Source organism: Rhinolophus hipposideros (genome assembly GCF_964194185.1).
Source record: "Rhinolophus hipposideros genome assembly, chromosome: 2".
Taxonomy (NCBI): domain Eukaryota; kingdom Metazoa; phylum Chordata; class Mammalia; order Chiroptera; family Rhinolophidae; genus Rhinolophus; species Rhinolophus hipposideros.
This window is the reverse complement of record NC_138048.1, coordinates 50345871-50370755: the sequence shown is the minus strand read 5'-3', so window position 1 is coordinate 50370755 and position 24885 is coordinate 50345871. Positions and strand designations below refer to the sequence as shown.

General features: G+C 44.6%; 1 protein-coding gene across 2 annotated transcripts in view; it reads left to right on the top strand.

Annotated features, from left to right (window-relative positions):
* ITGB5 (integrin subunit beta 5) overlaps positions 1 to 24885 on the top strand; it is a 123920-nt gene that overhangs the window by 70056 nt on the left and 28979 nt on the right. For both annotated transcript variants that reach the window (XM_081024733.1, XM_081024734.1), the window contains exons 9-10: positions 9768 to 9902; positions 19024 to 19453. In XM_081024733.1, the coding sequence (XP_080880859.1) occupies positions 9768 to 9902; positions 19024 to 19453 (565 nt within the window). The remainder of the gene's footprint in view (positions 1 to 9767; positions 9903 to 19023; positions 19454 to 24885) is intronic.

The following is a 24885-nucleotide window of genomic DNA, read 5'->3' as shown; positions in this document are numbered from 1 at the left end:
AGTAGAACATAGGATTCAGTTCCCATCCATTATAGTTACTGACTCATAGAATGGGAGTCCCAGTCCCCAGTGCTTTTTCCCCCTCTACCAGACTCTGTTAACACTTCCTGGTGGCAGCCTCAGCAGATCTTCGTGGGGAGTGCTTATGCTTCCTCTCAGCGTCCTGTTCAGGAACCACAAGGCTCATATTTCATGTGAATATTCCCAAGTAACTTTTTACATGGCTCTAATCTACCAAGCTCTTTTATGACATACTGTTTTCCCTCATCCTCATAGCTATTCACAATTACAAATTTAAAAAAAATTAGCTCACTTGCAAAAATAACTTCATTTAAGTTTCTTCCACTAGGCCTGAGCCCTTTAGCTGCTATTAAACTATCCATCCTTTCTTCCATCCATTCAACAAAAACTTGTGCTCAGTCCTAGAGAGAAATATAATATGGCCCTGGGAATTCACAATTCAATGGGGAAAACAGATTTGTAAATAACTAGTCACATCCAGCAGGAGAGTGCCATGTGCATGGAGTGGTGCCCTCGAAATCCTTTGCCAGTTGAGGCTGGCTGGCCCTTAGGAGGAAATGGATTTAAGAGAGAAAGTATTTTTAGAGTTGTAGAAGCACTTATGCAATTTGTTGCAAAGGAAGAGATTATTTTTTGCAGAGAACATTTTTAACCAGCTGTTAATTTGTTGAGAAAACTGCATATTTAATGTGTACAAGTTTAATAGTATATGCTCAGCAAAAAAAAGAAAAAAGAAAGAAAAGACACATGAGAGTAACAGGCAATTCTGCCTGCAGTTCTGTTTAATGCCGTGTTCCCTGGAGTGAACCTGAGAGTGAGAAGGAAGAGGAAAGTCAGATGGGCCTTCAGTTAATCTTGGGTTCCACATATCTGTGGGTCTCTTGGAGTGCATACATCCCGCTACACTGAGTGTATTTAGTGTACAATTTTATTTTTTTTGTAAGATAGGGCCCCTAAATACAAGCTAATTACTTTATTTGCCCTCAGTCTCCAGAGTACATCGACTTGAGAGATATTCAATGATGGTTTTTAAAATAACAGACATCTAGAAAATTGTACAAACTGTTCACAATCTAAATACACATTCTCCTGCTGGAGAGAAGGTCTATGGTGGGTTAGATAAATGCTATACCAAAATTACAACTAAATTATAGAACAATCAACCTCAAGAATCATCTGAATTAGTTCAGATTAGCTGAACAGAATCTCTGTAACTAAGGATGTAAAGAAAAAGCCACATTGAGATTAGTAGAAGGGGCGGAGACATGAAATGGGCTGACAAACCCACAGATAGTGGTTGAACACTGGGAGGGACATCTTGGTGGCAGTGGTCCCTCCAAAAGAGGGAGGGGACCCAGCCCAGAAGTCCTATGCCAGGAAGAAGAGTTCCCACAGCATCTGGCAGTGAAAATCAGTGAGGACTCTGTCTGTTTGTCTCAGTGAGATGGAAGGTGGCTGGAAACCTAGATGCCCTTTTAAAGTGTCCGTACATAGACTCACTTGCTTGGAAACACTCACCTGGTCTCTGGTGGAGGGGCGGCAACTCAAGAGATGCCAGAAACATACTGGGAAGGACTGAGTTATGTGGCTCAGGAGTGAGGCTAGAGGGACATGAGCCATTGTCCCTGTGTGGAGCCTGCTTCCTGTGTAGCCTGCAGGAGGATGCCATTTATTCTGTATTGATCCTCCCCTAAAGGGCCAAATCTGAGTCTGCATTGGTCTGATAAAATCCACACGTGTGCACCACCTTGGTGACACCCTAGGTACTATACTACATTGCCGGAGGCACTCCCGGTTCCCGGGCACCGGCCCCACCCCACAAATTGTGGAAGCCTTTTACAGCAGCAGACGGCCCGCAGTGGCCCGGGGAACTTCTGGGGGTGGGCAGTGAGCCACTACCTGGACCGCAGCCTCTCTTGGGTGGCTGTTGGTGAACTGTGGGCCTGAGGCAAACAATGGATGGCTGCGGTGTTCTTGGTATTTTGTGAAGCGGTCGTAGACCAGGCACTGGGCACAAGCACTGAATCTGCATTAACCTTGTAAAAACCACCAGGTCACATGACTCCCTTGGAACCCACCCCACCCCACTCCTGCTGCGTCACCAGAGGCACTCTCAACACTGCCTCAACTAGCCTGGTCCATACACCTAAAGAGGCTCTTTCAACAGCTGAGCCTTATGGGTAGCTGGCAAGTGGCAATGGGCCTAGGGGGCCTTGGGCCTTTTGCTAAGCTTCCTCAGGCCAATACTGATGGCAGCTGGCCTCGATTCACAGTGAGGCCACCCCCACATGCTTCCAGGTCCAGCACAGGGAGCAACCAACCACATACATATTTGTAGCTCCTACCAGGTAGCTCCAGGTCGATGATAGGCAAGGCTTAAATTGGCCCGCATGGGAGCCCCTTCCAAGAGACACCAGAAACAGCACACCCAGAGGCCAGACTTAGACTACACCAGAGCACTACCTGGCTAGACTCACAAGTGGCACACGCAAAGGGTGGTCTTAATAAGCACAAAAGCCTGCCAGGGTGAAGCCCCCACACAGCAGCTCATACATTGTGGGTGTCGCCAGTCCTCACAGTCAGCCTGGGAGTCAATCCTACCTACTGATGTGCCAAAAGTAATCAAGGCTCAACTATAACAGGAGAACATAAGGGACACTCCTAGAACACACAACAGGTGATCAAGGAGACTGTGCAACTAGACCAGACAGGATACCTACTACATAAGACACCCAGCAAAGAGTGAGAGACATAGGAGACCTACCTAATACATAGAAGCAAACACAGAGAGGCAGCCAGAATCAGGAAACACAGAAACATGTCCCAAATAAAAGAACAGGAGAAACCTCAAGAAATAGAACTACATGAAATGGAGGCAACTAACCTACCAGAGACAGAGTTTAAAACACTGGTTATAAGAATGTTTAAGGAACTCAGTGAGAATTTCAAAAAGAGATAGTAAGCATAAAAAAGGACGTAGGAATAAAAAGAACCAGTCAGAAGCAAAGAATACAATAACTGAAATGAAGACTACGCTAGAAGGAATCAAGAGCAGATTAGATGAAGCAAAGGATCGACTCAATGATTAAGAAGACAAGGTAGTAGAAAGCACCCAATCAGAACAACAAGAAGAAAAAAGAATCCCCCCAAAATGAGGATAATTTAAGAGATCTCTGGGACAACATCAAGTATAATGACATTCGTATCATAGGGGTACTAGAAGAAGAGAGAAAGCAAGGTATTGAGAACCCGTTGAAGAAATAATGACTGAAAACTTTCCTAACTTTGCAAAGGAAACAGACATACAAGCCCAGGAAATACAGAGATTCCCAGAAAAGATGAACCCAAACAGGCTCACACCAAGGCACATTATAATTAGAATGGCAAAGGTTAAAGACAAAGAATCCTAAAAGCAGCAAAATAAAGACAACTAGTTATTTGCAGGAGACCTCCCATAAGACCATCAGCTGATTTCTCAACAAAACTTTGCAGGCCAGAAGGGGGTGGCAGGAAATATTCAAAGTGATGAAAAACAAGGGCCTACAACTAAGACTACTCTGCCCAGCAAGGCTATCATTGAAAAATTGAAGGAGAGATAAGAGCTTTCCAGAGAAGAAAAAGCTGAAGAAATTCATTACCACCATGCCAGAATTACAAGAAATGTTAAAGGGACTTCTTTAAGCAAAAGAAAAGAGAAAACAAATGATGATAAAAAATATGAATTATAAAATGGCAATAAGTATGTACCTATCAGCAGTCACTTTAAATGTAAATGTATTAAATGCTCCAATCAAAAGACATAGGGTAGCTGAATGGATAAGAAAACAAGACGCATGCATATGCTGTCTACCAGAGACCCACTTCAGATCAAAAGACACATAGGTTGAAAGTAAAGGGATGGAAAAAGATATTTCATGCAAAGGGAAACAAGAAAAAAACTGGAGTATCAATACTTATATTGGATAAAATAGACTTTGAAATGAAGACTTTAATAAAAGACAAAGAAGGACATTGCATAATAATAAAGGGATCAGTCCAACAAGAGGACATAACGCTAGTAAATCTTTATGCACCCAACATAGGAGCACCTAAATATATAAAACAAATATTGACTGATATAAAGGCAGAGATCAACAGTAATTCAATCATATTAGGAAACTTGAACACCCCACTGACACCAATGGACAGATCTTCCAGATAGAAAATCAACACAGAAACAGTGGTCTTAAATGACACTAGACCAGATGGATTTAATTAATATTTTTAGAGCATTTCACCCCAAAGCAGTAGAATATGCATTTTTTTCAAATGCACATGGAACATTTTCCAAGATAGACCACATATTAGGCCACAAAACAAAGTCTCAATAAATTTAAGATTGAAATTGTATTAGGCATCTTCTCTGACCACAATGGCATGAAACTAGATATTTTACGAGAAAAAAAAAAAGAAAAACACAAACAAATGGAGCTAAATAACATGCTACTAAATAATGAATAAGTGAACAGTGGGATCAAGGAAGAAGTCAGAAGATACCTTGAGACAAATGAAAATGAAAATACAATGACCCCAAATCTATAGGACACAGCAAAAGCAGTCCTAAGTGGGAAATTCATAGCAATGCAGGCTAATGTCAAACAGTGTAACTTCACACCTGAGGGAACTGGAAAAAGAAGAGCAAAGAAATCCCAAAGTACAAAGAAGGAAATAAAGATCAGGGTAGAAATAAACAAAATATAGGCTAAAAAAACCCTGCAAAAGATCAGTGAAACCAAGAGCAGGTTTCTTGAAAAAATAAACAAAATTGACAAACCTTTAACCAAACTCATTAAAAAAGAGAGAGGACCCAAATAAATAAAATCAGAAATGAAAGAGAATTGACAACTGACACCACAGAAATACAAAGCAATTTAAGAAAATACTACAAGCAGCTATATACCAACAAATTGGACAATCTGGAAGAAATGGATGAATTCCTTGAAGTATATAATCTTCCAAAGCTGAATCAAGAAAAAACAGAAAATCTGAACAGACCAATTATGACTAACAAAATTGAATCAGTAATCAATAAGCTCCCAACAAACAAAAGTCATGGACCAGATGGCTTCACAGGTGAATTTTACTATACATTCAAAAAAGAACTAACACATATTCTTCTCAAACTATTCCAAAAAATTCAAGAGGGAAGACTCCCAACCTCATTTAATGAAACCACAATTACCCTGATTCCAAAACCAGACAAAAACATTACAAAAAATGAAAACTATAGGCCAGTATCCCTAATGAATGTAGATGCAAAAATCCTCAACAAAATATTAGCAAACCGAATTCATCAATACATTAAAAAGATCATATACCATGATCATGTGGGATTCACTTCTGGTATGCAAGGTTGGTTCAATAGCCACAAATCAATTAATGTGGTACACCATATAAACAAAATGAAAAATAAAAATCATATGGTCATATCAATAGATGCAGAAAAAGCATTTGACAAAATCTAGCACCCATTAATGATAAAATCTCTCAGCAAAGTGGGAATAGAGGGAACATATCTCAACATAATAAAGTCCATATATGACAAACCCAAAGCTAATATTATACTCAATGGCAAAATGCTAAAAGCATTCTCCTTAAGATCGGGAACAAGACAAGGATGTCCACTTTCAGTCACACAGTACTGGAAGTCCTAGCCACAGCAATGAGACAAGAAAAACATAAAATGCATCCAAATGGGAACGGAAGAAATAAAACTGTCATTATTTGCAGATGACGTGATACTAATTATAGAGAACACCAAAAATTCCACCAAAAAACTATTAGAACTGATAAATGAATTAATATTCAGAAATTGGTTCTATTTTTATGCACCAATAACAAACTATCAGAAAGACAAATTAAGAAAACAACCCCATTTACAATTGCATTAAAAAAATACTTAGGAATAAATTTAACCAAGGAAGTAAAAGATCTGTAATCAGAAAATTATACAACATTAAAGAGAGAAATTAAAGAAGATACAAATAAATGGAACCATACACTACACTCATGGATTGGAAGACAATATAGTTAAAATGTCCATACTGCCCAAAGCAATATATAGATTTAATATAATCCCTGTCAAAATACCAATGGCATTTTTCACAGAACTAGAACAAATAATCCTAAAATTTATATGGAACCATAAAAGACCCCAAATAGCCTCGGCAATCCTGAAAAACAAGAAAAAAGCTGGAGATATCACACCACCTGATATTAAATTATACTGCAAGGCAATAGTAATCAAAACAGCATGGTATTCGCCTAAAAACAGACACAGATTAATGGAACAGAATAAAGAGCCCAGACATAATTCCATGCCTATATGGTTATTTAATCTATGACAAAGGAAGCAAGAATTTTTACACTGGGGTAAAGACAGTCTATTTAATAGATGGTGCTGGGCAAACTGGACAGATACGTGCATAAAAAATGAAAATGGATCACCTTCTTACACTGTATACAAGAATAAACTCAAAGTGGATTAAAGACTTAAATGTGAGACCTGAAGCCATAAAACTCTTGGAAAAAAATATCAAAAGTGAATTCTCAGACATTACTCTTCGTAATATTTTTAATGATGTATCTCTTTGTGCCAGGGAAACAAAAGAAAAAATAAACATGTGAGACTACATAAAACTAAAAGCTTTTTTCACAGCAAAGGAAACCATCAACAAAACAAAAAGGCAGTCTATCGAATGGGAGAAGATATTTGCCAACAATACATCTGATAAGGGGTTAATATCCAAAATTTATATATATTTAAAAAACTCATACAGCTCAACACCAAAAAAACAAACAATCCAATTAAAAAATGGACAGAACGGGTATTAAATTATCGTTCTTTGAAGAAGTAAATTTTGAGGAGGTGTGGGAGGAAGGAATGCATTTTATAAAATGTTACAATGAAGTTCACAACTAACCTTTGAATAGCAGTTTTTAATATACAGTTAAAACTCTATAATGGACAGTTAAGTGAATTACCAGTGAAACGTGAACTTGCCAAACAGGGTTTTGGTTTATGGAAGAGCCTGCCATTGTTGTTCCACGTCTGGTTGTTACTGTTTACATTCCTTCGTTGAGCCTTTATCTTCATAAGCTTTTCAGCTGGTACATGTTGAACACGTCTGTTTTCATGGTCACCACAGGATCAGAGGCCGTGGATGTGGACAGTCGACTGGTCTGTTTCAGTCTGTCTTTTCCCATGACTATAACAACTGCCTCGTCTTGATTTATAAGAAAAACCTGGAAAACCTACAAAACTGTGTTTTGTGGCTTATCTAGGAGTAATACAGAAAAATATTGCTGTTATTTTTGGTGAAGAAAATCAATTTTGTATAGTTTATTTCAACCTAAATAAAATGTGAATTTTGTTTAAAAAAAAAAAAAAAAAAAAAATGGACAGAAGACACGAATAGACATTTCTCCAAAGAGGACATACAGATGGCCAAAAGACATCTGAAAAGATACTCAGCGTCACTAATCATCAGAGAAATGCCAGTGAAAACCACAATGGAATACCACCTCATACCTCTCAGAATGGCTATCATCAATATATCAACAAACAAGTGTTGGTGAAGTTATGGAGAAAAGGGCACACTTGTGCACTGTTGATGGGATTGCAAATTGGTGCAGCCACTATGGAAAACAGTATGGGGATGCCTCAAAATATTAAAAATAGAACTACCCATATAACTAATTCCACTACTCAGTAATTCCACTACTGAGTATTTATCCAAAGAAATCCAAAACACTAATTTGAAAAAAATATGCACCCCTATGTTTACTGCTGCGCTATTCACAATAGCCAAAATATGGAAGGAACTAAAATGCCCATTAGGAGATGATTGGATAAAGAAATTGTGGTACATTTATACAATGGAGTATGACTCTGCCATAAAAAAGAATGAAATCTTACCATTTGCAACCACATGGATGAGCCTAGAGGATATTATGCTAAGAGAAATAAGACAGAGAAAGATAAACACCATATGATCTCACTTATATGTGGAATCTAAAGAACTGAATAAATGGAAAAACAACAAATAGATTCAGATACAGAGACCAAATTGGTGGTTGCTAGATGGGAGAGGGGTTGGAGGGATGAGTGAGAAAGGTGAAGGGATTAGGAAATACAAACTGGTAGTCACAAAATAGTCATGGGGATGTGAATTACAATATGGGGAATATAGTCAATAATGTTGTAAAAACTATACATGGTGTCAGATGGGTACTAGACTTATCAGGGGGATCACTTCTTAAATTATATAAATGACTACTGTGCTGTACACCTGAAACTAATATAAAATAGTATTGAATGTCAACTATAATTAATATATATATATTATAGTCACAGGATATAAAAGTACAGCACAGGGAATATAGCCAATGGTATTGTAGTAGCTATGTATGTCAGATGGGTAGTAGACTTGGTGGGGATAGACTTTGAGAGGGGTGTAAATGTCTAATCATTATGTTGTTTTGTACACATGAAACTAATAATATTAAAAAAAAACAAAACCCTGAGTATCCAGCACCCAGGTAAAAAAAAAAAACACAAAACCAAAGAAACAGTATGACTAGTATGCTAGTCATACTGTCATGCCCTCTTCTGTTACTGTCCCCTAAGGGTAATCATTAGTTTTTCCTGTTTTTGAATTTCGTATCAATAGAATCACACAGTATGTGTCCCTTTTGTGTTTGGCTTCTTTTGGGCAGTGTTATATTTATGAGATTCATCTATGTCGTGGCATGTAGTCACATTTCATTCATTCTCACGATCATGTGGTATTATGTGAACAATCCGCAATTATAAAATAAAACCTATTTTGTTGATAGGCATTTGGGTAGCGGTTTACAATCAGTGGTGCTATAAATATTCTTGTACACGTCTTCGGGTCAGTACACATCTCTGTTGCATATAATCCTTGGGTGAATTGATAGGTCTAAGGTTGGCCTAAGCTTTAGATGCTGCCTAACGGTTGTCTCAAGGGTTGTTTCAATTTTCAGTTTCACGTGAAGGCTCCAGTTGCTCCACATCCTTTCTTACACTTCATATCTTCAGTCTTTTATTCTATCCTCGTGGGAAATTTTGACTTGATTTTCGTTTCATTCACTGTCTTGAGAACATAATCCACACAAAAGATGTTATTCTCTCCTAATGTAGTTCAGCCTCATTCAGATGGACCTGATCTGCTGCGGGATGGGTGTGGGTATGAAGAACAATAGGGTGGATTCCTAGGGAAAGTGCCTGAATTGGTTTTGAAGGACGATAAGGAGCTAGGCAGGGGAAGAGAAGAGCCATTGTGCCAAGGAACATTATTCTAGGCACGTGTGAAGGCCCAAAGTCTGGGGAGCACACGGCAAGATTTGAGGAGCTACGTGTCTGAAGCAGGGGGTGGGATGAGAGGTGACTGGAGAGGCAAATGAGACAGGACCTCACCCCGTAGGTATTATTATCTAATAATATCACAAGGCAGGTGGACCATTATCAACGTCTCCAAGCCCCCAGAGGGAGACCTCAGGCCAGGTTTAGTTCGATGGGGGTGTGGCTGTGGAGAGAAGGAAAGGGATGAAAGAGGAGCAGCAAAGCCAACTCCTGAGACTCCTGAGTGAGAGGAATCCATGTGGGCATCAGAGAACCAGTGTGGACAGCATTTTGGTGGCAGCCTATCCTAATCAGTTTGGGCTTCCTCTTCTCTGTTTAGAGCATCCGGTCTAAGGTGGAGCTGTCGGTCTGGGACCAGCCTGAGGATCTTAACCTCTTCTTCACTGCCACCTGCCAGGATGGTGTATCCTACGCTGGTCAGAGGAAGTGTGAGGGCCTGAAGATTGGGGACACGGTAAGTTCTCCCCCTCCCCCCATTGTTTATTTGATGCTTGTGTTAGCATTGATCACGCTTGTTTGACTTCTGATAATTTTCATAACTTCTTAGAGTCCTTTAGGAGTTCCTAGTCTGTCTTCCAACTCAGCAGCCTGGGGGACTTCCCTAAGCCTGCTCTGTGTTGTGTCTCCGAGGTGCCCAAGGGACTTGTTCAAAAACCCCAATCAGTAGACAGCCGTCAGTGCATTCGTTACTCCCTAAGTCTTCCTCAAGTTGACACTGTGCCCTTGGGGTTTTAAACCATTATTATCTTCACTTGACAGGGATGAAATCAGGTGGGAAAGTATGGTCAGGAATCTAAGAGACCTGGCCTTCATTCCTAGCTTTCTACAGCTTGCTCTGTCCCTCAGATAATCCAACCCTCACTTTTCCCTTCTGTAAAATAGGAAGAAATCCATCCACTTCTGTTTGATGAGATGAAATGGATAACTACAGCAGTGAAGGGCATAGATGCTTTGCATGGACTCTGGATATAATTAAATGATGGGGAGGAAACCTCGTATGTGTACCTGTGTGCCAAACGAGTGACTTGGGAGAGGAGGACATATGGGTGATGAGAACACAGATGAAATACTGTCACACAAGCAGGCAGTGGTGATGGAGAGCTAGCCGCACATCTTTGGGAGGTTCCTGCTGCCAAAGCAGATCACGAGATCCAGTCTTTGCTTTGTTGACAGTTTCATTTCATTGTTGACATTTCATTTGCTTTGTTGACAGTTTCATTCAGTGAGGGGGAAGTTCTCTTCCACTAAAAAGATCGGACTGGAACCAGAAAAAGTATGGGGACCTTAAAAATAGCTGACGATACGTTCTGAAACACTAACAATGGACAAGGTGGATATAAGCAGACTTATAACCGGGACTCCAGGGAAACCGCTAAAAAAGACGCAGGTGTAACTGCACAGCTGGTTACACCTCAGTCTCCCAGGGTTTTCTCACATTCCATACTAGATCCTCTCCTCCCTTCCCTTGCATGACTGCCCTTCGCCCACTTTGCGACACACAAGCATACGGGTACATCTCACTCTTCCTAAATATTACTGTGGTGCTTTGCCCGCCAAAGAGACAATTCAAAGTATGGTATCGATGTTGAGAAAGTGAAGGACTAATGACTGGGTAACAAACCTTCTTCTAAGACAGTTTTTCCCCAAGTTTGTTTGTTTAAATAAAAGGTGGGGATGGGGTGGGAAGAGGACCTAATCAAGTTGTCAGCTATATCATTAAAAATGATGACGTTGGCATTTCACTGAGAAGGCACTCATGGAATACGATGAGGTTGCTATAACAAAACTTCTAGTCCCATCTTTCTATTTATGTAAGTTTTTTGGGAGGGAGCGCTTTAATTACACAAATAAAAAGTAGGAATAGAATTGATGCTGGTCCTTATCTTACGTAGTGATAAGTGACATTATTTTACATATACATGAACTATTTGGGTGAGGAAAGCCTCATCTCATTAGAGACACTTCCTATGAAATTTTATTTTTAGTACTTGTCCAATTTTGTTGTATATTTATGTTGCTTTGATTCGTGGTAAGGATGAATCAATCCTGATGATTTTTTAAAAACACAAAGCCTCATAGTCACAGGGTTTAAACAGATCGTTATGAAAAATGGAAGGAGGCAGAAATAACCAGAAAAAACAACGTGTAAGTGAATTCTACAGATCTGTGGGTGGAATGTTTGGTGCAGTGTGTCAGGCGAGCTAAAGAATGATGGGTGAAAAACACCCAAACAAGGAACCCTTGACTTGGAGAAGAAGGTACCGTGGAACAGGGAGAAAGATGTGCAGCACACGCACACAGGAGCCCTGGGTTCAGGAAGCCTCTGGACCATTTCTGATGACATCCTTATGCATGAGACAAATAATGCGGGTTGATGACAGGACAGTCAGGAACATGTGAAGCTGAGTAAACACACTTTCTAAGAGGGCCGGTAGTGTCCAACCGGAAGACTCGACTGAGGTTCTAAATGTCTCTTGTCTGTTTATGTTTATTACTGGCTTGGGTTGCGCTCATGGAAGACTTAGGAAATATGGGAAGATCACAAAGCTGGAGGAAACAGGTTATCTTATCAAACCAAGATTTAAAATATTATTCAAAATTGAGCTGTGTTGAAATCATCAGGATTGATAGCTTGCATTTCATTCAGAATATTAGTAGGCTGGAGGGAACTTGGTTTAATGGTAGTTTTTAAGAAAAGGAGCTGACAGATTCTAAATGTCAAAGGCTCCATGTGAATAAACAGTGTTGCTTTTTTTTAGAAAAAAAATAATGCCAGTTGAGGGTGCATGAACAGAAGTATTTTGAAACCCCAGAGATAATGGTTTCACTCTTCCTTGGGTGGTTCAGCCTGCATCTGGAGTTCTGTGTTCAGTTCTATTTTTTAAAAGGACAGGTCATGATGAATTGTCTAGAAACTAAGAAGGTCAAAGGAACTGGTGTTTGTTGATAATAACATAAAATCAGAATTCTTTTTCGAAGCAAAAAACCAAAGCCAATTTATGCCACCCTAAGCCAAAAAGATAAGATTGTTATAAGATTGTTATATTGGGATTCCTAGTGGATCCAAGAGGAACATGCAGTTAGTTCTGGAAGCACTAGAAACAAATAAGACAGTGAGTAAGTTAGCTCTGTTCTCCACCGGTTCCCTGTGAGGTAGATACTGTTACTCCTGTTGACAGGTGAGAAGAACTGAGGCAAAAGGAATTTAATTGCCCAAGACTCCACAGCCATTAAGTAGCAAAATGAAAGTTCAAAGCCAGGGCTTTTGGGCTCTGAGGCCAGCACCCTGCACCACCTTTACCTGGCTCTGTGGTGCCCAGGATTCTGCTCTGTCATCCTATTTCAAAGGGCTCATCTCAGATGATAACAGACCAGGGGCCTCCATGCAGGGGACGCAGTTATTGTGTGCCTTTGTGCACCTTCCCCATTCAGTGTGCTTGCCTGTGGCTCAGGTGGGGAAGGCAGCGCTGCACTCTGTGCCGGCAGCTGAGATTTGGCGGTGTGGTGACCTGCCCAAGATCACCCAGCTACCCAGTGGCAGGCTCGAATCTCAAACCCAGGTCTTTTCACTCCAAACTGATTTCAAACTCATTTCACTAGTCATTGGCTCCTTATCATGGAGGGAATAACATGAGTTGGCATGCCCTGGGGACTTACAGTGTGGCCAACACTGCGGTAAGGGCTTTGCTGCTACTTCTTCCACTTCCTACAGCAGCTGTATACGGGAGACATTACTTCTCCATTTTAGGTGAGGAAGACTGGGGCTCCAAGAGGGGCCTGAGAAGCTTGCCACAAGTCCCACTGCTGGTGAGCCCCAAGCACCAGAATCAAATGTGAAACTGCTGAGGCCAGAGTCTGTGTGTTCCTTTTCTTTCTTTCTTTCTTTCCTTTTTTTTTTTTTTTTTTTAAAGATTTTATTGGGGAAGGGGAACAGGACTTTATTGGGGAACAGTGTGTACTTCCAGGACTTTTTTCCAAGTCAAGTTGTTGTCCTTTCAGTCTTAGTTGTGGAGGGCGCAGCTCAGCTCCAGGTCCAGTTACCATTGCTAGTTGCAGGGGGCGCAGCCCACCATCCCTTGAGGGAGTCGAGGAATCAAACTGGCAACCTTGTGGTTGAAAGCCCGCACAGAGCCTATGTTTTTTGCTTACACCTCATGCATTTTGGAAGTAAAAGCTTCAAAGAAGCCAAAGGTGGTGTCATTGCTGCTTATGTGCAGACACACGCTCTAGGATACAGATTGCATTTTTTGCTGAGATACCGTAGGATAAAGAGACATTGTCCAGAAGACAGAAAACGATTGTAAGTGACAGTTGTTCACAAAAGTGAAAACATCTCTGATGTATTGGGATGATTTGTAGAGCACTTGAAACAGTAAAGAAAGAAGGCTGCTTTTCCCATACACCCTCAACATCTCTTCCACAAGGCGAGTCGCAACCCCCGTCCTCCCCCGGCCTTGGGATCCAAGGGGCCATGGCCCCGTTGAAACAGCAGTGGTCCCCGAAACAAGCTTCCGTGCTGGCTCCTGGTCTCCTCTCCACATTCTCATGTTGTCTTGCTGTCCAAGGGGCTTGGTCACGTGGCCCCAGGCTGCACGGCGCGGGCTGTGGGGTTTTGATTTTCTGTGGCGGAGGGCAGGCTGGCAGAGCAGCGGCCGCTCATCTGTCTTAGGCATGCTGCTGCTCACAGGGCCGTGCCAGGCCACGAGAGGCGAGCTCTTTGAGGGCCCAGAGGCAGTGGGAGGAAGACCCTGCCACTGATATGCACAGCCCAGTGCACAATGGAAATGTGGGGTCTTTGTTCCAGAGTTGTTAAGGATCTCAAGATGACAACAGCAGAGCATTAAACGAAGCAAGCACATGGGCACGTAGCCGGCCCTGGTGGGTGGAACTGGGGGGCTTTCCCTCAACTGCCTTTTTGCTAAAGCAGCTGGGACTAGTCTGCTTTTCTTAACCCTGGGCCAGGAAGGGAAAGTTTTATTCCTCTCCTCAGGCTGAACTGTCTTTCCCTAAGGAGTTTACAGTTGGGCTTTGGCAAGCAGGCTTGCTACTGAGTATGTGGGTATTTTCTCTCTTGGTATTTGTCCCAAGGACAGATCTGGTGGAAGAAATAAACATGCAGCTGAGTTAACCCCCTGCAGGGAGACAGACGGGTGTGGTGCTAAAAGCGGGGCCTGATGCTTCGGGAGCCCAGAGGAAGAGGGGCCCTGCATTGCAGAGGTGCTGTTTGAGTTGAGGCTCAGAGCATGAGTAGGAGTTTTCCAGACACAGAAAGGAAGGGTGGGCAGGTCCCCTGAGTGGGCAGGTGAGTCTGTGAGCTTGTGAAAGAACATGGCCCTGTTCCCAATGTGAAGCAGCTGAGAGGCGTGAGTTGGGGGCTGAGAGGAGGGTGGTTAGAGCGGGGCTGCAGGCCATACTGGTAGGACGTGTGCAAAGCTAAGGTGTCTGGCTGTTATCTGGCACGTAGGTTCCATTCTTTAGAGCCGGAAGTTGCAAGGGCTATGGATGGGTCAGGGAATGGCGAGGGGCTAGGCAGGGGTATAGAGAACAGCTGAAGGGCCTTGGGACTCGCCTGGACAGAGGGATTAGGGAAAGCAGAAGGTATAATGTCATCAGGTGTCTCGGGGTCTGGCCTATGAATGAGGGTATGTGTGGGGCAGCCTAGGGACAGCTAGGTTAAAGTGGCAGCCGGGGTGGGGGGGCTTACCTCTTCATAAATAAAGTTTCCTGCGGGAGTGAGGGTGAGCAGGCAGAGGTCTGTGGTCACTTCTAACCAGAGGCTCCTCTCTGTTCTCCGTGTTAAGAGATCTTGTTCAGGCAAGACTCAGGAGAGGTGGTAGAGGGTTAGGGAAAAGGACGCCTGTCCGCAAAGAGAAATATTACATAAAGAAAACCTTGAAAGCCCCAAATCCAATGAGGTTCTTTTCTCCAGTGATTTCAGATTTTTCCCTAATTTTCCTGCCCTGGTCCCAACACCAACCAGGGCTGACTGAGTGGCCCTGCCCTGGGAGTCGGTTTTCTCACGGACCGGCTTTGACAAATAAGTATGCAAGTGGTTGACTGTGTGGCAAGCCCCATCGCCGGGTACAAAGGACCCAATGAGCCCGTCCCCGGCTTCCCACGGCGTCCCTGCTCCTGTCCCCTCCTATGGGGCTTTGTACCCCAGGCCCATGCCCAATGCTTTGTTTCACTGCACTCCTAGTGGACTTGGCATCAGCACAGTTCTGGGTTTGGTGGGTTTGGGGTGGGGGCCGGGTGGCCCTTTTGAAAGGGTGGATCAGGCCAGCAGCTCTGCTGGGGAACCAGGCGCATCCCAATGAGGTTTAAATAACAGGACTGGGAGGGAAGCAGGGCTGCTCTGTCCGTGACCTTCCTCTGGAATCTCAGACTGGGAGAATGGAAAGTCTCCGGGAACTGGGGAGCCTTCAGTATCAGTTGGAGGCCACAGTAATCAGGGAAGAGAAGCCTCATTCCCGCCGCCTGCCAGACTCTCCAGATTCTTTCCTGATCCCTCAGGGAAATGGACTCTGAAAGGAAGGGTTGAAAATCAGATTTACTTGCTGTTCTCCGAGTGCTTTTTATAGCATTCTTGTGCCCTCAGCAGGACCGGAGGCCCAGTGGCTGAAATAGACACAGCCATTCTCTGGTCATCAGGTGGCCGCTGAGCGCCCGGCTGCTGGGCCCGGACAGCGAGGACCGAGGAAGGCCACTGGGACCTGCTTACAAGCCAGGTGCTCGTTGCTCCCTCCAGCCAGGCGAGATAGGGCGTGAGCCTTTCCAAATCCGGGGGGATCAGTTGCCAGCGCTCAGTCAGGGGCTCCGCTAACCTCTCCACTTACCCCAAGCAGAACGCACTGGCAAGACTTGGGACATTTTATTCTCCCTTTCGTTACTTTGTCCTTTGTTGCAAGTTTTCCTGGGGGAAGCTGATGCTCACAGGTGGACACTCCCCCCAGTCTGTCAATAATTAAATGCCTCTAACTCTTGGTCCAGGTTACTCCTTTGTAGTTTATTCCAGTTCTGACCCACAGACACGTTTGGGAGCCAGGGCTTTTCATTTAACAAGTGCAGCAAAATGGTAGCCATGGGAAGTAGGACACGGAGCTAGTACGGCTACTTTCCAAGTATGTTCACCTCTGCATTCTTGGTGGCCCCATGGGTGGCTTCAGTCAGGTGAGCACCCCTCTCTCTCCATGTGTGGGCTCAGATCACCTCTAGCCAAGGCAGGAAGATTTGGAGAAGCCTCCAGCCACCACCTTTGGGGTCCCCACAGTGAGCCGGGCCACCTCTCCCACTGTACCCAGATCTGGACAATGGGTGCCTGCCTCTTTTTCCACTTCCAAGAGGGGATATGCCAAGGAGAGCACAGGCTCAGCCCTACCTCTCACCAGCTGTGCGACCAGCACTAACTTACCAGCCCCGTTTTCTCTCTGGTCCATGAGGATGCCTCCTTCTAAGGGCATGTCAATGAGACGCTCATGGAAATGCCTGCGCAGTGCCTGGCTCACATAGGTGCTCGGCACCTGGCACTATTAGTGTGTGTTGTCACAAGGCAGGTTTTAGTTCCCCCATCTTGTTTCCTTACCTCGAGAGCCAAAGTACCTCAGGGCTTTGGAACTTAGTCCTGAACCTGTTTTGGTCAATTCTTCCCTTTGCCTCCAGCCAGCCCCCACGTAGACATGGGTGGGGTTGGGCTAGCTCCTACTGTGTGAAGCTGGCTTGGTTCTCCCAGTGTCCTCTGACCCTGGATCCTGGTCATCGTCCTTAGATCACGTGTCCAACAGCATCTCCTGTGACACCCTTTGGCTAACGCTGACTCCTGGGTATCTGTTGTCAAGCTCTTTGGAGCCATGGCTTTCTGCCAAGCAGGACTAGCTCCAGAGAGCTGGGTCTGGCCTCCTGCTCAGTCTCATACACCCCCGCCCTCAAGCTGGGGTGTCCCTCAGTGTCACAGAATCTGAAGGCAGGCCTGTTAGAATTAATAAAGATCCCAAAGTGATAGGCATCTGCTGACTGTTCAGACAAAAGTATTTTCAGTGTTCTCCAAAAGTACACATCATTACCTAAAGAGTGCCCAGTAAAGCCAGTTATTATTTTTTAAAAATCAGCTTTATCCCAACCCAAATAATAGAATTAAGAATAGCAATAGCTAAGTGATTTCTAACCCATTTTGAGCTTCAGAATGATCTGAGACTTTTGAAAAATAAAGACATCCGGGCCAGACAGTGTGAGTCAGTTTCTGGAGTGGGCCCAGGCCTCTGTCTGTTTGGGGAGCACCGCCGTTCAGGGAAGAAGCCCTGCAGGACGGCATTTGGTCAGGGCGTGCCAGCTCCGTCAGTGCATTTCCACAGAGCCCTGCTCTCAGGGCAGTGCTGGATGATTCTAACCTCACGCGACTCCTTTCCCAGTGGGAGGAGGGGAGGTCGAGGGGTCGTGCTCTGCTTCCTGGGACAATCACATCGAGCGTGTCCTTGCTGTCCCCACATTCCAGCCGAGTGGGCAGCTAACGGGCATCTTTCCTGCACTGCCATCTGCCAGCTTGGTCCACCTTGTTGCCTGTTTCCAAGGCAACCCACAAGAAGCTCAGGAGTTAGCAACACTTCTTTACATGCTTTTTGAAAAATAGGAAAGAAGGAAAGAGGGAGGAAAGGAGGGTGGGAGGGAGGGAGAGGAGAGGAGAGAGAGAGAGAGAGAGAGAGAGAGAGAGAGAGAGAGAGAGAGAGAGAGAGAGAGAAGGAAGGAAAGAAGGGAGGGAGGGGGAGAGAGAGAGAGAGAGAGAGAGAGAGAGAGAGAGAGAGAGAGAGAGAAAGAAAGAGAGAGAAAGAAAGAGAGAGAAAGAAAGAGAGAAGGAAAAAAAGAAAGTCTGTCTACATGTGTGGAGCATTTCATCATGATGACTCACTCTTCTTTTATGACTTCAGGCCCATGGGCTGGTTATGAAAGACACAGCTGTAAGGACCACTCAGGTCCTTTTAGGTGTGGCTGTAAGGAGGCAGATACGCTGGGAGGGACCTGTGTCCTCTTGTCCCTTCTCCTGTAGGGAGGAACACTCTACAGAGGGATCCTTGGACCTCGGCGCCCATGGTTCAGAGAGCACATCTAGCACAGTGCCGGGCACAGAGGCAGTGCCCCGAACGTATTTGTTGAATGAATGACTTTCAAAATGGAGATGGGAAGAGGATAGGATAGAAGTGCAAAGGAAGTGGAGAAGAAAAACTGGGTAACCTTGAGTGGATCTTTCTCCCTTCCTGTCAAAGCCCATTTCCTGAGGGTTATGAGGATTAAAAAAGATAATGAATAAACATTCAAGAGCCAAGCACAATGCCGTCAAATGCTGGCATGCCCGAATATTCTCTTCCTCCATACAATGAGGGCGCTGGCTGACCGGGGCCACTTTCTCCTTCGGCCACAGTGGGGGTTCTGCATGCGTGTCGTGGACAGGACTGGATCCCGTGGCAGTTCTCCATCGAGCACCTCAGAGGAATTGTTCTTGGGCTGGGCCCCTGGGTGACTGGGAGGCCAGTGCAGATATTCTGGTTCGCCGTGGCCACAGTGTCTTCTTTTTTCTTTCTGCCCAGGCGTCCTTTGAGGTGTCGGTGGAAGCCCGGAGCTGCCCAGACAAACACATGGAGCAAGTGTTCACCCTGCGTCCTGTGGGGTTCCGGGACAGCCTGGAGGTGGGGGTCACCTACAACTGCAAGTGCGGCTGCAGTGTGGGGCTGGAGCCCGACAGTCCCAGATGCAGTGGGAATGGGACTTACGTCTGTGGCCTGTGTGAGTGCAACCCCAGCTACCTGGGCACCAGGTGCGAGTGCCAGGAAGGGGAGAACCAGAGCGGGTACCAGAACCTGTGCCGGGAAGCGGAGGGCAAGCCCCTGTGCAGCGGGCGTGGGGAGTGCAACTGCAACCAGTGCTCCTGCTTCGAGAGTGAGTTTGGGAAGATCTACGGGCCTTTCTGCGAGTGTGACAACTTCTCCTGTGCCAGGAACAAAGGCGTCCTCTGCTCAGGTAGGCACCCCAGGCAAGCACTTATGCTCGGAGCCAGGCGCGGGCCCAGGTGCTATTCAGACATCCCTCAAAGCATGCCTTTCACCTCCTACCACTGTCCTCCTGGGAGGAGATGAGGGCAGGTCTTGCCCACCCCCAAGCCTGGGAATGGGGACCAGTGTGTCAAATATAAAAGCAGGAGAAGGCTCCACCATATGACGTGGACTCTCAGAGTTGGAGGGGTCTGTCGTGGGTCACCCAGGACTTGCCTGCACAGCACTCCTGACGGGTAGATGTTCTACCTCTTAATTGCCTCCTGGGACAGAGAGCTCACTGGGGTTGGTAGTGGTTATATTCATCTCCTGTTGCAGCTCTAACAAGTTACCCCAAACTTAGAGGTTTACAACAACACAAATTTATTCTGTTAGAGTTCTGGAAATCAGAAGTCTGAAATGGATGCTGTTTGGCTAAAATCCAGGTGTCGGCCGGGCTGCATTCCTTCTAGAAGCTCTGGGGAGAATCCATTCCCTGGACTTTTCCGGCTTTTAGAAGCCATCTGCATTCCTTTGGCTTGTAGGACCTTCCTCCACTTTCAAAGCCTCTTCAGATCTTTCTCTGACTCTGACTTCTGTTTTGTTGTCACGTCTCTTTCTCTGACACTCCCGATTATAAGGAGCCTTGCAATTATGTTGGACCCACAAAGATAGTCCAGGAAATTCTCCCCATCTCAAGATCCTTGACTTAAATCACATCTGCAAAGTCCCTGTTACTGTGTAAGTAACACAGACATAGGGTCCAGGGACTAGGCTTTGGACATCTTTGGGGGGCCATATCCTGCCTCCCACAGACATGATCTGAAAGTGTCTTTTCATATTGAACAGAGAACTGTTTCTCAGTAACTTCCACCCAGTTGTTCCCATTGTAGCCTCCGTCTTCCATATGACCAACATCTGAAAACTTCTTTATGTTTCTCTGTTCTCTGGACACCAAATCCCTTCCTTCTCTCAGGGCTCTGTCATTTTGTTGAGCATGCGTCTCAGAATCAGACATGTTATTTGTCCTGGGTAGTGAGGGCTCATCCCAGAGCTCAGCGGAACATTTGCTTCCTGTGATCTGCACATTCCACTTCCATGAACACATCCTAACAATGTGCTCACTTTTTCTTTTCTGTTAAACAATCATGTTATAGTATTGAGCTCGTTGTTGACTTGACTACCAATATTTGGAGATTTTTAATTTTTTGAATGAACTCTAGCCAAGCCCGGTTTTTAGTTTATAATCTTTGAGTGCTTAAATTTTTTAATTTAAGCATCAGGCTTTACATGGATTCCAGTTACATGATGACAGTGTGGCAGTTCCCATTCTGGGAGATGCATTCTGATGAGGTACTGGAAAGTTGTGTCTCTGAAGTGTCATTCCATCCAACAGCATGCCACCTGTAAATAGAGTAAACAGAACAATTTTAGGCAGGACTATAGTTACTTCTGCTGTGTATTCTGTTGTTTCTAGGATTCCTTCCTTGAGAAGGGTCTTCCCGTTGGAAGTAATGATTTCAAAGGCACATAGAGTATAGCAGGGAAAATCAAGCACAAACATATGAAGCAAATCAGAACATATAAATGATCTGTTGTTGTTGGAGGAGTAGCCATCCGTCCATGGGAGAAACAAGTGCTGAGGGTTGCACAGACACGGGTTAGCAAGTGAGGTCTTCTGGAGCCGAATGCACCAGGAGACAAGTTATAAGTGCACCCTTGGGTGCAGTGGGACCCACGTGTTCAACATTGGGATTGTTCCAGAAAGTGCAGGACACATAAATGTCGTAGAAGAGTAAGCAAGGTAGAGGAGTTAGGATCTGATGTGCTGAACATGCAACAGGCATCCCCTCTTTCCCTGTCAAAGGGATGATAGATCGGGATTAGCTGGATGGTTCTGTCTGGGTTAGCAGAAAATGTGCTTAGAATCAGGCAGACCCAGCTCTGAGTCTGTTAACAACACATGCTGCGTGTGTTCCTTTGGGTATAGAGCTGTTGTGAGCAATAAGAGAATGCATGTAAAGCGCCCAGCACAAAAGGAGGACTCCCTGACCACCAGTGGCTTCAGTGGCAGCCACAGCGGCTGCCCGGTGTGCAGGAGCGGACGGCCTGCCCCCTATAAATCTCTGGGCTTTGCCTAAGGAGTCCCATCATGGGGGGGCTGGAGTTTCTAGTCCCTTTAGCAGCCACCACCAAGGCTCCAAGAAGCCTGGCAGTGTCTGCCATTGGCTTTCAGAAGTGTTTTGTTTTGCTTAAACTTACGAGCAAATATTTTCACACAACTGTCTCTCCTCTGCCCTGAGGAGTCAGGAATAATCCTCTACCAGGTCTCTATCCAGAAGGCTGCTTGTGCGTACGTTGCCTAGGAGCCAGGGCTTCCATGTCAGACAACCCATGTACATTCCATCTCCACAGTTTATCAGCCTTCTGCTTGGGTTGTTCTGGATTTCTGGTTTTCCTGTCCCTGAAAATGGCCTAGCACACCTTGTTTCTGCATTACTGTTCGAGCTGAAGGAGAAGACATAGACAGAGGAGCTGGCGTGGTGCTGGGCAGCAAACAGGGCTCAGTGTGTGGTGGGTGCCTCCTCTCCCTCTCTCAGATGTTTCAGTCCTGTGAATACAGAACAGAGCCTGGAGGTGCTGGGGAGAGAGGGTTAGTAGATGACGTGTGAGTGGCCTCAGTAGGGGAAACGACATTTTGGAAACAGGAATACTTGTAGCTGAGTGAATATGCAGCTTTTTTGTTCAACCACCAGAACCCACAGTTCTGAGCTAATGTTGCATTTCAGAATTCTGCCAGACCCCTGGTGCTCTTCTCTCCTCCTCCGTTCACTTCATACAGTCCTGCAGTCTTGGGAGACTCGTGTCCCTGGGTAGAGAATTGGGAGGTTCCAGTAAGCCCTTGGGGCTCCCACATGCATGTTTTTTCCAATCATTAACTTCCCCGGATTGCTGAGATAGGGTGTCTTTTACCCCCCCCAACCCCCCGCCAACTGGAAAAGCCATACACATTCTTAAAGAAAACTTGGAAAATACAGGGAAGCCAATGGATGTGTGGTCATTCCGTGCCGTTTCTCCCCTTCTGGGTGACGAGGGTTAATTTGGACCATCTGGCTACCAGACAAGAAACTCCCTTTACCCTCACTGTCTCGGATGCCTCCTTTCCAACACTGTGTGCTCAGTCAAGTGATAGCTCCAGATAGCTGAAGGATTCTTCGGAGGTCCAGAATATTTTGAAGGGTAGAAAGACATAAAATAAATTGTTCTTAATTCCATCACTTGTACTTTAAGAGGTTAGTACTTTTCCTTCTAGACTTTTCTTCTAAGTTGGTGTGTGTGTTTGTGGTTGTATACAATTTTGTATCTTGCTTTTTGTAAATAATATTATGTGCTAGGAAGCCCTTGAAGTTGAATTACTTTACTCCATCATTGATTAGGACCGTTTGACTGTCCATCACACCCCCAATTACGCTCCTCCACCATTTCACTAAGAAAGCAACAATGAGTTGAACGTGAAGCTATCCACGTCTTCCTGGAGAAAGCAGTTTCTGGAGTGAGGCCACTATTGTTTGGATAGTTGAGGGAAGACTTAAAGCCTAGTCTGACACATCCAGGCAGCGGCTCCTTGTACATCAGCTCTTCTTTCACTGTCTCTCGAACACTACAGCTTGTTCAAGAGGCAGCTGTGGACAGGGGTTCCAGCCCCCAGTTCGTTGGTACCCGTCATTGGCTTGGGGCCCCCACTCTGGAATTGGGTGTGTTAGTTTTGAGCTCTTGGGCTGCTGTTACATTTGGGGTTTTTGTGGGAGAGAAGTCTTATTTCCCAATAACCACTCTGGTCTTGAAGATGCTGACTCAGAGAGTCATAAGCAGCTGACTTCAGCTTTCTCTCTGTCTTTCTCATCCCTTTTCCCCGCTGCCTGTCCCTACAAGGAGACTGTGGGTTTGTGGTCTGTCTTCAGACGGGGGCAGAGGCAGAGCCAGGGCCAGAATTGGTGGGGACATCCTAGAGAACCTCCTTCCACTTCTCTCTGGTCTTTCTGCTTATAGCCCTTGCCCCACCTCCCAGCCAAGAGACTGGACTGAGGGGGAAATGCGAGCAATTGCACATTTGTGGTATGTTATACGTCATAAAAATTAGTAGTGAAGCAGATCAGACTAAGATCTGCAAGCAACTGAACAACTTTGTTGTTACTTTCGTGACACCCTGTCATGGAAATGCGTGTCCAGTCAGGGCTGTTGTGTCTCCCTCTGCTTTCTAGAGGCAGCAGAACTTAGAGAACAGTTCTACCCATAGACTATTCCTGTGTGTGCAAAGGGAGCTTTACGGGGCCATTTTGACCGTTTCTATTCTTTTTAGTCTTGTAAAGTGTTGCCCCTTCAGAGTCCCACTACTAAACAGCTGTTTAGTGGTTTTTAACATAATAAAATATTATGGCTCAAACTTTGTTGTTCTTTGTTGGCTTCCGTACAGTGCGTTTTCTGGGATTTGAGTTACTCGATTATGGTAAACTGTTGCAATCAGTCTCAACCGATGCTTTCAGCAGTCTCTGTACTAAAATGACTGCACTGGGGTACATTGCATAATTTGCTAATAGCCTACTTCTTGGGTTTCATATACTGAGACAATTTAAACCAAATAGGATATAGAATTTTGAACAGAACCTTTTTGGTCTCATGACTGTGAGCTTCCACAAGTAAATAAATTCTCTTATATTTTACTCCATCTAACAGGCTATTTGGCCAGTTTGTCTGTGTGTGTATGTGTGTGCGTGTACACGTGCACGTGAGCACATGTACACATGCATGTATATATGTGCACGTGTGTGTATGTCTATGTATATATTCTTTAATATGTGTCAGGTAATTAGAGGTCAAGGGACATCTGTAGTTCTCCCTCAAATATAACAAAAAGGAGAGTGACTCAAGTGACACTATTGGTGTCATTCTTAGGGGTCAGAGCCAGCATCTAAGCACAGGTTCTGCGTCTGGGCTGCTGGTTTCTAGAAGGCTTCACGAGGTTCTGTTAAATCTCTCCAGTTAAAAGTGCCTCTGATCTTATGGCCTCCTTCTGGACGTCTTATTTTTCACCAAATGAAACACCTCCCATGGCAACAGTTACCCAGATATGTTTATAAAAGTACTTCTCACCATATTTATACTGTTCTTTTCAGAAATGTGATTTTCACACTCAGAACCAGCAGCGTGGTTGCCATTCCTGGGGCTATGATCACAGCAGTACCTTCTGTCACTCCATTGCAATGTGCGTATTTCGTAAATGACTTGTTACAGGACCATACTGAGTGTGGCTCCGTGACAAAGGCCTCAACATGTGCCTTTTGAGTGAATTAAGGTTTGACATATTTAATTTCCAAAGAAAGGGGTCTTTTGGTGGAATGGCTACCACTATGTGCCTTAGGT